A 15,883-nucleotide genomic window follows, 5' to 3' on the forward strand; every position below is an offset into this window, starting at 1 on the left:
GTCTCCCAACAATAGCAGAGTTTGTGCACCAAGCTTTGTTAATGTAATTTAATTTGTATCCATAGGCCTACTCCGTGTAGCTGGCCCGCCATCTACTGGCTAAAAAAAATATTGGCCCGCGGCCAAAGTTACTTGCCGACCCCTGCCCTACATCTTACACATCACACTCCACTGTTATGGTGGTAATTTCAGTAGATTTACTCACTAACATTATTGTGGAAACAAAATAAGAATGGAAACTAAAATATGGTAGTATCGTGCAACAGCGCACATTCTATCAGCTGCAGTTCTGGCGCCTCAGCCTACTGTAAAACTCGACGTACATTCACATCACATGTTAATGCAGTGGTAGAGTTACACTCACAGGGCACTGCACTTATTCACAATAACAAAATTTCATAATTTGCTCGTGCTTTTAAGCTTTGCCGGGTAAACATTTCATTGGCGTTTTGTTCTGACATGATGCACTTTTTCTGAGCGCATACTGAAGTGTGCGCGCACTGTCAAACAGCGCCAAACTGGGGTCAGACCCATCTGATAGCAATGGGGGGCCGAGAGAGCTACATGGAGCTAGGCTACATGGAAAAAATATGCACCAAACAAGCCACTTTGAAATTTTCCTGTTTTCATGAATACAATAGATGGGTGACCCTCCCCCAGACAAAAAAAAAGTTGGATGACCCTCCCCTCAATAAAGGATAAAAATACATGACCCTCCCCTATTTTCCTCCTGTGGTCCATTCCATAAATACCGAATGGTCCCTTAGCCTAATATTTTGTCATAACTATGTCAAAAATCTATAGTGTAGGTACTGTAACGCTGTAGTTATTTTTTTTTGTTGTTTAACTGTCAGGTGATTTGCGGTGTCCTCTTTTGGAGTGAGTTGTCCTTTTTGGAGATAAAGATTAAACACGGTAGGCCTATGTGTTGTGAACTCATCCTCCTTCTCTTTGCAAATGGCTCAGTTAAATACACATGAAACAAAACTAACTTAGACTCTGTTTACAGATGACATTGAGAATGAGACAGTGGCGAAAACGCCAAATTGAACTGGAACAAATTCTGGCTGATTCTGACAGCGATAACTTAGATAGTGTGCCTTCTTTTAGTGGTCACAGTGACACCAGAGAGGGTAAAAGGATCTTTGGTGACGCTGTTTCTGGGACATGTTGCGATGTTCATGTGACACCCGACTTTGATTTTAACACAGACACTGAAGGGGACCGTTGGTCCACTGACTCTGAACATGATGAAGCTGATGTGACCAGTAGCTTAAGGATGACCTCAGACAGTGGGCCTTAGACCACAACTTGACTCACAGAGCAATTAATAGTTTATTGATTATTTTGAGAAGGCAAGGCCACCAATTGCCTGCTGATTGTCGCACACTGCTTGCCACACCACAACGTAACACAACACAATCTAAATGTGGTGGGCAGTACAAGTATTACGGCATAGAAAAGGGGATCCGTCCTTATTTGAATCAGAGTCACAGTAATGATGTGCACCTTACTGTAAATATTGATGGCCTCCCCCTTTTCAAAAGCAGTGGTGTCCAATTCTGGCCAATACTGGCAAAGACTGGCCATTTCGATCCATTTATTGTTGCCATATTTAGTGGCCAAAGTAAGCCTAGTCCACTCGAGGACTATGTTGAAGATTTTCTAACCGAGTACAAGCATCTGAAAGACAGTGGGATAGTTTATGAAAGCCACACCTATACTGTTAATGTTGATGCTGTGATTTGTGACGCGCCAGCAAGGGCTTATCTTAAATGTATTAAGGGTCATACTCCTATAATAGTTGCGAAAGATGTGTCATCACAGGAACTTCTGTTGAGAGAAGGATAGTTTTTGCTGATCAGGATTGCCCTTCGTGCACTGATGACTGTTTTTCTCGAGTTGAGTATAGGGATCACCAGAGAGCTGTCAGTCCGTTCATTGATGCTGGAATTCCTTGTGTTACCTCTTTTGTCTTGGATTATATGCATATGGTCATCATGGGTCGACGCCTGTTAATATACATGACTCGTGGCCCAAAACTCTGTCGTCTATCATTGAGACAAAAACATGCAATTTCTCAAAGTCTAATTGCTTTTAGAGGGAAGTTGCCAAGTGAATTTGCCAGGCAACCACGGGGTTTACTTGAGGTAGATAGGTGGAAAGCCACTGAGTTACGTCAGTTTTTGCTCTACACTGGACCTGTGGTCTTAAAATCTGTCTTGTCCCCTGAACGATACAAACATTTCTTGTCCTTGACGATCGCCATGTCTATAATGCTAGAGTCAGATGACCGAACTCGAAATGGCTATCTCCAATATGCTCATGAACTTATCAAACATTTTGTCACATGCTGTCCTAAATTGTATGGCAAGACCTTTCCTGTCTACAATGTACATGGACTAGTTCATCTTCATGAAGATGTCAGCCATTTCAACAGTTCCTTAAATCAGGGGTTTTCAAACTTTTTGTGTGTGTGGACCACTATTTGTAATCAAGAATTTTCGCGGACCACCTCATAATACACATAAAAAATATGTCTACACAGAGTCCTACCTGAATTAATCTGCACCTCTAAATAGGCTTACTAGCTCTAAAACTATCATTGGTCATCACATCAGTACAACAGGCTTGTTAAAAGAAAGTTTACTGCACACAATGGCTGCCACATATTTAATTTATTTATTTACTCAAGCGCCCGAGGGCATAATCAGGTTCATTTGAACAACAGGCTTATTTCCATAGCAATGGAGTATGAAATCTATACAGAACACTGGAATATAGTCAACATTTCAAAACCTTTGCCGATTTTAGGGGATTATTAATCTTAAGAGTTTTAGTTTTACAAGTCCTCAAAAAGTACCTAGGCTTGAGTTTGTCCACTTAACAGCACATCTGGAAAACATTTCAGAAACGCGAGATCAAGAAACTAACTGGAAATTAAAATAATAACAGGCCTTATTCATTCCATTTATAAACATTTCGTTACTGCCTATGCCTAACTGTGCGTTCACACCAAACGCGAATAACGCGTCAAATTCAAAAACGGATCATATGTCAAATTCGCGCCTACCGCGTCTAGTGATACGCTTGACCACTTTGTATCAATTCGCGCGTCGAGAGCGAAATTGATGCGCGTAAAAACAAAAGTTTGAAGCGAAATTTCGTCCGGTGTGAACGCACCATTAAAAGGCTATGCGTGTGATGTGATAATGAGAACATATTTGCCTCTGCCCTTTTCTCTTCAGAGAACCTGTTGCTATCCACCGAACCAATGTTGTGGTTCTAACGGCACTGAACTTGAATGTCAAGGCCGAACACCACTAGGCTATTTTAGTAATCACACAATAACTTGACAATTTAATTGAAATGTTATATCAATATAGGCCTACATATTATTCTTTTATTTATTTTTTTATGGGAATTTCCTGGTAAAATTAAGGTAAAAAAAATATTATTTTATATTTTATTTTGCCTTTCCACGGACCACCTGCAGTACCCTCACGGACCACTAGTGGTCCGCGGACCACAGTTTGGGAATAGCTGCCTTAAATGACATTTCCTGTTTTCCGTTTGAAAACCACTTACAACAACTAAAGAAACACGTCAGGAGTGGTAGAAGTCCCCTGGAACAGCTCACCAGGCGTTTGTCAGAAATGGAACATACAAAAGTTAACAGGAACAAAATAAACTGTAACACAACCGTAACACACAAGAGAAGGGACCGTTGTTTTCTCTTGAGAGATGACACATTTGCTTTTGTTGAAGAGAAAAATGAAGATGGTACCTTTGCTTGTGAAATCCTGCATCAGCGTCACACTTCCCCTTTATTCCATCAACCATGTAACTCAAAACGTATTAATGTAGTATGCACGCGAAATGGGAAGGCCAGGATGACAAAAAGAGTACTGCGTGAAGAGGATCTGTTCCGCAAGGTGGCCTGCCTTCCACAACAAACGTTTGGTTCTGTCCTCATACCCCTTCGCCATAGTCTGGAACATAAATATTAAAGGTTGAATTTGTTCTTCTCTTCTCTGTGATTCCTGCCACCTGCATGTCCTTTCTCACGGTCACTGCTCACTTGCCACAACATCCTTACAATGTAACCCTCAAACCCACTTGCGCACATGTCCAAACCCTGTCAATCTCACTTCACTTGCATTATTCACCAACTTAACCAAGTAGGTCACCAATTAAATCTTGTCACAAGGGGCGCTGCTAGAAATCTTGGGCCCCATGAAAGATTGCATGGGGTAGTGGTAGTGAAATTTTCACACGCAAGCAAACTAAATTCAAGTCTGTTTTTGGCTGGCTCTGAACACTTTTATTAACCTTTATATGTTGATGCCACTTACATGCAGCATACCTTTCTTTAATATAAGTAACTTCAATCCATTTGTAAGTTGAATTTTTCTATTTGTAGCTAAGCGCAGTGAATGCAATCACTACAACATAACCAGTCAGGCAGAGCAGGAGGAGGAGGTGGAAGAAGAAGAGGTGGTGATTAAATCAACAAGGACCCGGCCTAAAAAGGGAACGCCAGATGATTGTGTCAGACTCAGAAATGGTATGTTTATCATTCACAAATAATTCTGACATTAGGAATATAAAATCTGTTGATGAATTGGGTGGTCAATGATTTTTGCAGAATCTACTGATTCAGCTGTTGAGGAGGTGAGCGTTAGGGGTAATGTATTTCTATAATGCATTTTTAAATCCAGTTTCCAAATAAATATAATTCTTTAAATTATGCCATGGATATGCTTATTTTACTTTATGTTGACTCTCTCTATAGGCGTGAAGCTTCCTGACTACCCTACTGCACCAAAGAAGCTGCCGACCATTCAGGACAGCAGCATGTTACTTAATGCATGTGAATACTGATGACAATTTCTGAAGTATGTTAATGTTGTTAGTACAACATGATAAATACAGGCTGATTGATGTGTTTCAGACTCTGAAGATGAAGCCATGTCTGTCAGTAATTGTGCATCTTTCAATATTCTTTGGGTTTTTTTTCAGTCTCTCCTGCAAACACAGCACTTCAGCAAAGAGACCCATTAACACCCAGTGAGTATTCATCTCATCACACTTTAAACTGTATCAGGGCCTGAATTTCGTTTTGGAAAATGGGGGTGAAATCCCCCCTTAGGTGATTCTTATGGGGGGGAATTTTTAATTTGAGGGGGGAGTTTTTACTTTTTTTTTTATTACATTTATCTCGCCTAAATGTATGCTCACTCATTGCATTTTTACAATGGGGTAATTTTGTTCTTAAGAATTTACACAACACAAGGAAGCTTGATTTAAATTTTTGAATTAAATTGAAAAAAGTAGCACAAATATATATTTTCGCATGTTTTTGACTGTTAAAGCGATATAATCCACGAAAAAAAACTTTTGTGACCCGCGAGCTGTTTGTGAAGCGGCTTTACTCTATGTATGTGTGCAGAGAATAAAAAACCTCTCTCAGACAGCGCGCAAGTAGGCTTACCGAATAGTTTAAAATCGCGTGAATGTTTAAACTGGTAAGACTTAAAAAGACGTGCAAATGGTAAACTTTAGTTACTCATGATGCAATGCTGGCCCGATTATGCAAGTGACAATTCCGTCTATCCCGACTCCCGAAACGCGAGAGTGTTATCGCCGCCTGCAGCGCGCTTAACGATTACCTTGTTCAACCCATTTTGAGAGACGAGAGATAGAAGACGCAGCACCGCTGAATCACTCATGCTGTTTGTGAAATTGCGTCTCGCAGACAGTTTTAAAATGACTGATTTGATTTTATAATCTGTGTGGATTAATTTACCAATACAACCTACATGCTAAAGTGAATCAATGTTTGCGGGAATTTCCCGCATTATAAGTGGGAGACCTGCGGGAATGATTAAAATTATGCGCAATACCCGTAATCCCGCGCCGAAATTCGGGCCCTGTGTATGTTTTTATTTTTTATGTTATCAGGCCTAGTGAAATGTAAAAACATTCCTTGCGTTTTTCAGGGTCTCGTGATGCAGCAAGAGGTTGTACCAGGGAAGACTATCGCTCCAGGTAAGGACTCTAATATCTTTGTATTAATCTCAAAGGAAATTGTTTTGTCACAAAAAGCAATCTCTAAAGTGTGTAAAAAGTTGTATTTTTAAGATAAACAATTTTTTTTTAAAAAGAGTCGGAAGAAAAGGGAAAAAGTTCAGACTAACAATCTTCTGTTGCAGCAGTGTATCAGAGAGGTGAAAATTAGTGTAATTTGATGGTGTGAAGTACTTACTGTTTCTCACAGATGAACATTTTGGAGTGATTAGTCTTTCACTGAAAGTGCTCCAGTGTTCACCCAGTTTATTATTCAGGGGGTGAAGATAATTATTTAGAATACGAAAAAGGCACAGTGTCAAGGCCATTGCACACTGAGTCCGAAATTCGCATCCGAAATTTTCGCACGTTAAAACAAAAATTCGACCTCACGTTATGTCAATCACGCTTGCACACTGTCTACGAAACTTTCGTCCGTAATAAAAAAAATCGGATCGGGTTCGATTTTCTGCGTTTTTCGCATCCACAGCCAGTATTTTGAGAGGTTTTTTGACAATTCAAAGCCACCGTACAAGCGAACGACAAAATCTAGAATTGCGTCTGACAAGCAGACGCGTCTGTCACACGCCGGCCGTGTGTGTGTGTGTGTGTGTGTTGTCCGTCCATACCATAGACTGTAAAAAAAATGGTCCATACCTTAGACATACTGCCAGTCTCTGTTCAGGATCGATTGGTTCACGGAAATTGGTGGTCTTCTTTTTAATATGTGGCTCCAGTATCGCTAGCAAAGCATCAAACTGTTCCACTGACATTCTGAGGTAAATTTTGAATCGCTCGGGATAATTTCGCAACTCCTTGATAAGGAGGTGAAACTCTCCTTCCTCTCGGTGCAATCTCAGGATTGGTTGGACCCAATATTTCCTCTTTCTTTTTCTCTTTTTAAGAAGAAAGAGGGCAACAAAATCATCCTCACTGTTTGACGAATCCATTTAGTATTTTTTGCGTTTTTTTCCGCAAAGGTTTAATAAATACGCATCGGACTCAGTGTGCAAGGTTTCTGTGCGTGACGAATTTTAAGGCTGACGAACACGAAAAAACGCATACGAAAATTTCGGACTCAGTGTGCAATGGCCTTCAGTCATGAAATTGCCAAGTGATAAAAATAATTTAAAATTATACTAGGTCCAGTGGTGGATCCAGCGTGAGCAGAAGTGTCAGATCATGGCACAGCGATGAAGCCAGACACACTGTGAGATCCAGAAACGACGGATCGCGGCACAGCGATGAAGCAAGACACACGGTGAGATCCAGAAGTGGGGGGGTCGCGGCACAGCGATGAAGCAAGACACATGGTGAGATCCAGAAGTGGGGGGTCACGGGCACGGCATAGAGATGAAGCAAGACACATGGTGAGATCCAGAAACGACAGATCGCGGCACAGCGATGAAGCAAGACACACTGTGAGGTCCCGAAGTGGGGGGTCACGGCACAGCGATGAAGCAAGACACATGGTGAGATCCAGAAATGACGGATCACGGCACAGCAGTGAAGCAAGACACACTGTGAGATCCAGAAATGACGGATCGCGGCACAGCAGTGAAGCAAGACACACTGTGAGATCCAGAAATGACGGATCGCGGCACAGCGATGAAGCAAGACACACTGTGAGATCCAGAAATGACGGATCGCGGCACAGCGATGAAGCAAGACACACGGTGAGATCCAGAAGTGGGGGGGTCGCGGCACAGCGATGAAGCAAGACACATGGTGAGATCCAGAAGTGGGGGGTCACGGGCACGGCATAGCGATGAAGCAAGACACATGGTGAGATCCAGAAACGACAGATCGCGGCACAGCGATGAAGCAAGACACACTGTGAGGTCCCGAAGTGGGGGGTCACGGCACAGCGATGAAGCAAGACACATGGTGAGATCCAGAAATGACGGATCACGGCACAGCAGTGAAGCAAGACACACTGTGAGATCCAGAAATGACGGATCGCGGCACAGCAGTGAAGCAAGACACACTGTGAGATCCAGAAATGACGGATCGCGGCACAGCGATGAAGCAAGACACACTGTTAGATCCAGAAATGACGGATCACGGCACAGCAATGAAGCAAGACATACTGTGAGATCCAGAAATGACGGATCGCGGCATAGCGATGAAGCAAGACACACTGTGAGATGCAGGAATGATCACAGCACACATCACGGAATAAGATCAACAGCAACCCCACCACTCATTGGCAGGCCAAGGCATGGTGAGTTCTATTTCTGAAGTGCAAGATGAGTAGTGCACTGAGTAGTACGTGTACTCATTATTGTTAGAATATAACCCATTTTTGGGGGGTTGTAAGGCGGCCCCAATATCTTGAAAATGTTGTGATGTAGTAATTGCTGAATCAGACTTTCTGTGGTGCAGATGCAGTGACCAACAGAAGATGGACTTTCCCATTGCCTTGGAGTGGTAGGTTATCGAAGTGTGACAGTGTCAGGACACTGAGCAAGAGTGTTGTGATTACTGGCTTCTATCATGTCAGGTCATATTAGTTTGAAACGTCTTAGGAGATATCACCTTTTTATCAGACCACCACGTTTTCAAGAACAAATCATCTTACAGTAAATAACATTTAACATTTAGTTGCAAAACCCTTGCTTGCAACTGTCTTATGCCAGTGACCCATTAACATCACGAAACATAATGTTGGTCATAAAAATGCAAACTGTATAGGTAAAACTCAAGGCTAAAATAAACACTAGTCATGCAGCAATATTTAATGTTCTAACAATCAACCTAAAAGTAAACATGAGCAACGAGAACCACCTGTCAGTCACATGTTCCCATACAAGGGGTGATATAAGTTGTTTAACAGATCTACTGTAGATGTACTGTAAATACCAGGAAATGAGAAAAAATACTCGCATTCGTATTTTTATCTTAAACCCAAATGTCACTCTGCCCAAGTGTACAACAAAAAGAAAGAAATTTGCCTTGCTGTTCCCATAACTTTGGAGATGACTGTAATGATTGTGATCTTCATTTGTGTTTATTGATTTCAGTGTACCAGAAAAAAGTCCTAGACATACTCGCTGACCTAAGAACTAAAGCAAAGCCAACCTGCCAGTTCACCAGTAAACATCGAAAGGATGGAGACTTTGGAGGACTTTGACCGTGAAGAGGAATGTATCCATGATGCGGAGGCCTATAATGCTTTGGTACTTTTATAAGTGTGGTGAAGTGCTCCTTTAAGCATGAGTCCGCCCCATGATTATTTAGCGGGCCTTATAAAGGGCATTTCCAGAGTGGTAGGATATGGCGTCATCCTTGCGTTCATCTGGGTGTCATGGTTGCTGGTGCTCGCTTGCTCTGTGTGAGCTGACTTTTCCGCGCAGCTGGTGTCTGTGTGGAGGTACGGAGCGTACTGCTCGGGTTTTTGTTCCTCTACATTGCTGCTGTAGTTCCAGTGTAGAAAAGGGAACCGATCGCACGTATAACCCGGCGTGCTGTGAGTGACTGCTACTTTACTGCTCGGTGCGTGAGGTAGGTCCATTGTATTGTGTATATGTGGGCGTGGGACTGTATTTATTTTGTAAATGTATGACGCGGGAATTCCTCTGTGTAGTAAATGGGATGAGGGAATGGTCTGCCGGATATTCGAACGGAAGTCTGGCCGATCGGTATGTAAACCTAATCATGTCTTTATGTCCACTTCAAGGTAAAAGTGTGGTTTTAATCATGTTTCTTGTGTATTTTAGGCCGTTAAAGATGGCGTTTGATCGCGACGCTGTTTAGCCTCGACGCTGCTGTTTTGTTTTCATTGGTTTTGTTTTCATTGGTTTTGTTTTCTTTGGTTTTGTTTTCTTTGTTTTGTTTGTTTCTATTTTGTTTTGTTAACTGTTTCTGACAACTGTTTTGTGTGCAGCTGTTTTGAGTACAGCTGCTTGTTTTTGGTTTGTTTTCTTTTTCTTATTATAATATTTGGCTTATGCTTATTCTGATATAATTGATTATTTGTTTTTGTGTTCTTAGCCCTTATTGTCGGTAAGCAACGGTACATTGGTTCTGTGCGTTGGTTCTGTGCGTTTATTGGGCGGTAATTGCCCATTGCGGGCAATATTAACAATTAATGCTGTTTTCTTATAGGCTGTATTTACATTCTTTTGTTAATTAGTATATTCTCCTCTTTTTGCAGGAGCAGGGGTGATCTAAAAGCGGGCAGGCTAGCCATCCTGGGCATGATGAACAGAAGTTCTCCTTTGAGTGTGCGGTAGAGGTTTTCTTGTAGTGGATTTCACAAATGTGTGTGTGTGTGTGTGCTGTGGAAGTTTTGGGCACGGTGTACTCCTTGCAGGCTGATTTGAGGCCTACTGCTCAGCCTGCCCAGCTAATGGTGCACCCCAGCTCCGTCACGAGAGTCGACATGTCTGTTTACTGATTGAACTTCGTTGCTCATATACAAAGTAATGGCTTTGCCATCCAGCCCCATTGCTTGACTGACTCTAGTACCCTTTTTTAATTATTTATGATCATTAAATAAAGAATTATATATATTTTTGTACGTATTCACGTCTCAGTGCCTTGTGATTGTGGGAGGGAGAAACGAACTTGTGTGCCCTTTTTTTTATGGGTATTTCCCCAGCTGGGTTAATGCTGGGGTGGCGTAGTCGTGACTTCATTATAGCTCTGTATGGGAGAGCGTGCCCGTAACCATCGTAGCTCCCCTCATATCGCCACATAAGTATGGAAGTAAAAGATAACTAGCTTTATACAATAAAATGCACTCACTCATTGTTAGGTTATTTTGGGGAGGGCCAGTCAACCTTATTGACTTATGAAGTTATTCTAACAGGTGCTGCAAATATCAAAAGTTGGTGGAAAGACCACCAGGGACTGTGTCCACAAAGCCCTTGACAGGTACGTTAGTACATCCAGTATAGATTTTGTGTAATGTCCAGGTGCTTTGTGTTTTTCAATGTCTGAATCACAATCAGCTTCATTGGCCATGTTTGCATGCATGAATGAGCACCTCATTGGCTACTGAGACCGAGGATAGGAAATTACCTGGTTTTGACCCTGGAATTAAGCCCACAAATATCCATCATGGCGGTGGCCAATTTCAGCCCGTTTAGGCTGAGTTTGCTAGCCTAGCACAGCCCATAGAAATGCATGGGAGGGGGAAGGGCTTCTCACTGTCTCCAGTTATATTAATACCTCCATGGCGTAAACCCCCCTGACTGACATGACTGTGTGTATGCAGAATATTATTTGTGTATGTGTATGTGTTTGTGACCACAGAACATACTTTCTCCTATTGATTTCTAAATGTAAATTATTTTCCTTTAGACTCTTCTCTAATGCTGTAATGGCATCTTTTAATATGAAGGGGAGGGGGCAAAAAGGCAAGAGGCCTTTCGGAAACACAAAAATATACAGAGCACTACAAGGTAAGGCCAGATAAAAAAAGGAATGAGGGACTTGATGTATGACTGCAGAGTGCCTTTGTATGATAGTAATTATGTGTGTTTTTGTACTTTTGCAGACGGAGTTATGAAGTTCGACCAAACTGCTACGGGGGACTCCATTAGAACTTTCACCTCAGAACACCTTAAACACGCACCACAAAGAAGTGGAGGGTTCACTCCACATAGTCTCTGATCATGTGCTGAACACAGAGAAAAATTAAATAAAATAAAAAATACACACACACACACACACACACACACACACACACACACACACACACACAGACACACAGACACAGCAGTCAGTCACTCAACTTTTGCACAGATTCAGTTTAGCACTTGTGTGATAGTTGTGTTTAACTGAATTGTACAGATCATACAGTGATTTACAAAAAAATAAAAATAAAAATGAGTGAGGAGTGAATTGATTTCTTAAACCTCTGTGCATAACTGTATGCCTATCCCTTTCCAGAGGGTTGAGGGCCTGTTTTCTGTACCAGTTAATTTTCCTGTAGCTTTGTTTGGCTCAGAGGCAGGTTTGAACTGGAAATGGATGGATTAGGCTACATTGGAATGTGTTTCCAGTTATGTGGTGGTAAGGAAAGCAATCAAATGAAGCTACAGAAAAATTAACTGGAACAGTTGAAATGAGACAAAGGTTATGAACAGTGCAGTATAAAAGCACTGTCTGCATCTCCAGAGGTCCTCTGGACGTTAATACAGGACGTTTGTTAGATGACTAAATACGTCATCTGGCGTCACAGTCTGCACCTTTAAGGTATCAAAATGGGACGTCCACAATGACCACATTTGGACTAGCCTACAATTATCCCTTATACAGAAATTCTATAGACGTAAATACAGGACGTTTGTTTGACGATTAAATAACATGTCATTTGGCGTCACAGCCTGCACCTTTAAGGTATCAAAATGGGACGTCCACAATGACCACATGTGGAGTACAATTAGCCCTTACACAGAGATCCGATTGACGTTAAAACAGGACGTTTGTTGGACGACTAAATAAGACGTCATTTGGCGTCACAGTCTGCACCTTTAAGGTACCAAATTTGGAAGTCCTCAATGACCACATTTGGAGTATATTTAGCCCAATACAGAGGTCCTCTGGTCGTTAGTACAGGACGATCATTAGACGACAAAAAAAGACGTTGTCTGGCGTTACAGTCTGCACCCATAGGGGACCAAAATGAGACGTCCACAACGACCATATCTGGACTACATTTAGCCCTTAAACAGAAGTCCTGTGGAAGTCGATACAGGAAGTTCGGTAGACGGCGGAAAAATACGTTGATTGGCGTCACAGTCTGCACCCTCATGATACCGACATAGGACGGACAAGCACACCGTTGAAACTACGTCATCTGGAGGTAACTTTGCGCAGGGGGTGATGACCGAAGAACATTCAACATGCTACCACGTCAGCTCCACTTTGATTACTTTGAATCTCATTGGTTCTTTCGTTCTTGTGATTGAATCATTCATGACACAACACAGATATGACAACTAGGCACGCAAGAACCAACAAGACTCATAATTGGATGTTCCACCATCATTGGATGTTATTCTCTTATCTATACATAGTCTAATTATAGCAACCTATATTGGCAAATTTAAACTTTTTATCTCACATACAATTTTGCTTTAAAAGACAAGTATTGCATACGCTTCAGCCGCTGTTGTCTTTTACTTAACTCATTGATACCTTTCTTTTTTCCTGTCTCAAAATTTTTTCTCCATCTCTGGTGTTCATTCTGCAGGTATTTCTCCCTTTTTTCAGGATCAGCTTTTAGGCGTGCACGATACTGCCTCTGCCTTTCTGCCGCTGGTGTCGGTGCCATCACAGACTCATAGATGTCTGTAGATGTTTAAATTGATATCATTAAATCAAACATTCTTTCAGAGCAATTTAATTAACACTGAGATGTGTAAATCTAGGCAGTAATATAATAATTTTTTAATAATAACAAAGATAATTTTCACAAGTCATAGTTTTCCATCTTTATTTGATGTAACAGGGTTGAGTCGTTGAGCTTGACAACCACAATATCATAATATATAAATACGTTACAATTATAAAAGTAGGTGGTAACTTGCCTGTGTCTGCATGCAATGTTGTTCAGAAGACTTATATGATGTCACTTTCTGTTATTGATGCCACATAAGGATCAGTTCATTATTTGTATGGGGGGAGAATGATGTGCGTAACGGGGTTGAGGGGTTACTGAGGTATGGGTCTAAATAATGTGATTTTAATGAATAATCATGAACTTACTTAAAAAAAAAAAAAAAAAACATTACCAGCAAAAAAAAATTATTTCTAATTTTCACATTTTATTGTTCATATTCCAAGTACACTTTCATAGAAGTCCATGAGGGACATGACAAAATAGGTGGTGTCAACTGAAAAAAAACAAGATCATTTCTAATATAAAGGTAAAATGTATGTCATGTTTTCAAACTTTATTAAAGGAAACATTTCAATTGGTAAAAAAAAAAAAAAAAAAAAAAAACTTTTACAAATAGATTTCGGTGACCCAATAGATAAAATGCAATTAAAAAGGTCAGAGGGACTGAAATCATACCGATTTCGTGGAATGACTCATTAACCCCTGCATATATATTTGCATGAACAGTTCATTTAATTCAAGTCAAGTGCATCAAATGTTAATGACACTACAGACAACTACTTACACTATCTACACAGTAGAGGAAGCGGGTGTTTTCTTTAAACAGTGCTGGTGTGGCATGATAAGCTAGAATAACATTTGTCCACGTTATAGTAAATTCTGTGACGTCATTAATCTGCGCTCGCATTCAAGCTTGAGCACGTGTTCAGGTGAGGTCTCGTGTAGTTGTTCTGATGTAAGGAATCCAGCGACGTCCGTTCCCAGCACTGCCTTAACTGGTGCCTCTTGTAATGCAAGTATTGGTGCTTTCCCTCGAATCTAATGCACCACAGTTGTTTCAGTGGCCCAAACTTCAGACCCTGATAGTGTGTTTTTCTTTAGCACACAATGTGGAAGTCTCTGAGGGAGGTTAAGCCCATTCATTCCTCCCTATGTTAAATGCAAGAGGCACCACACCCTCCAGAAAACCGTGCATTAAGTCAAGGGGAAGTTTGTTACATCAAAGTAGTTCAGCTCAGTGAAAGGGCACTCGCTGACCACACCATATGTCTGTTTGGATATTCCAGCACTTTCCCTGAGTGCTTGCAGATGGTACTGATGTACCTGAGAAGATCGAATTATTACATCATCTTCGATAACGTGAGACCTTAGGTCTTTGTAGCTGATGTCACAGCTGGCTCAAGGATGTGACATTATGGGGAGACGACACAGAAGCTCAAAAGAAAGAATTTATTACATCTAAATTAACAAAATAACATAATCAAACAGTCAGTCATCAGTAATATCAGTCAGTATGAAATGCAAGTTAATGGATGTGGAACTATTGAATGTTGTCAGGACAAGTTGTGAACCAAAAGTAACTTTCTCAAAACTGACGCCCCGATCTGGCAAACTGCTCAAGCAACAACTTAGCAGCGCCCCGACTAGCCGCACCACGTTGCTTCAATAGGAGCCAAGACAGGATTCAGGTGTTCTCAGACCATGCCCCAATTACCAATCAAACCTGCAAAGAGAAATAAAACAACCAAACCCACACAAAACAATCTGAGGCCCTGTTTACACGAGAATGCTCGCTGGTGAAAACGTAAAAATATTTGATCAGATGTGCCCGTTTAGACGGCGACAGCGTTTTTGGGGCTTAAAAACGCAAGGAAGGTTGTACGCAGGCGCGCGGACTTGGTGAGTTGTTGTGTGGCAGTGCTTCACATTGCCACCTAGCCACCTGGAGTGCATACTACATCGAATTTCACACACTTTTGCGTCACCATATGCATGCAGATTTCCCCCCCATAACGCTCATCTAAACGCAGAATAACAAGTGATAACGCAACGCCACTTTTGCGTTTTCTCTTCAGATTGTTTCCGTGTAAACATAGCCTGAATCCTAACACGGATCATACAAAAGCGACAGATCCGTCCACTGCTAAAGCAGCTGGTGAAACCTGCCAGGCTGTGAGCAGACAAGTTGTCAGCTAAAATAGTGGCAAGAGCGCATTTCAAATTGATGTTGAGACCATTTACACTGACCTGCAGTCCTTCAGTTTCAGGTCATTAATCAGGGGCAGCAAGATGTCTCTGTATGAATACTTCTTTAGAAATTGATTTCTTACAAGTAAGCACAAATGTATATGCCTCATTTGCAGTTAGATTCAAGATTGCCAATCATAAAATAGAAGGCTGCTAATTTGTGAACTGATCTTTAAGACCCCAAGGGGTTTACCACTTCATATTCATCAGTGT

General features: G+C 41.4%; 1 protein-coding gene across 3 annotated transcripts; it reads left to right on the plus strand.

Moving 5' to 3' along the window:
• The first annotated feature begins 7,450 nt into the window (after positions 1 to 7,450).
• Positions 7,451 to 11,700, plus strand: LOC309502155 (uncharacterized protein). 3 transcript variants are annotated; one of them, XM_082174423.1, is made up of 6 exons: positions 7,451 to 8,293; positions 8,455 to 8,499; positions 9,093 to 9,573; positions 9,656 to 9,710; positions 9,789 to 10,947; positions 11,573 to 11,679. In XM_082174423.1, exons 1-3 carry the CDS (start codon positions 7,795 to 7,797, stop codon positions 9,200 to 9,202), a joined length of 654 nt encoding a protein of 217 aa, XP_082030549.1. In that variant the 5' UTR covers positions 7,451 to 7,794; the 3' UTR covers positions 9,203 to 9,573; positions 9,656 to 9,710; positions 9,789 to 10,947; positions 11,573 to 11,679. The 3 variants fall into 3 exon arrangements, with proteins under 3 accessions (XP_082030549.1, XP_082030550.1, XP_082030548.1); XM_082174424.1 differs by lacking the exon at positions 9,656 to 9,710 and having other exon boundaries at positions 9,093 to 9,260; positions 10,883 to 10,947; positions 11,573 to 11,700; XM_082174422.1 differs by having other exon boundaries at positions 9,093 to 10,947.
• The last annotated feature ends 4,183 nt before the right edge of the window (positions 11,701 to 15,883 follow it).

This window comes from Leuciscus leuciscus, assembly GCF_965113295.1.
Source record: "Leuciscus leuciscus genome assembly, chromosome: 6".
Classification (NCBI taxonomy): domain Eukaryota; kingdom Metazoa; phylum Chordata; class Actinopteri; order Cypriniformes; family Leuciscidae; genus Leuciscus; species Leuciscus leuciscus.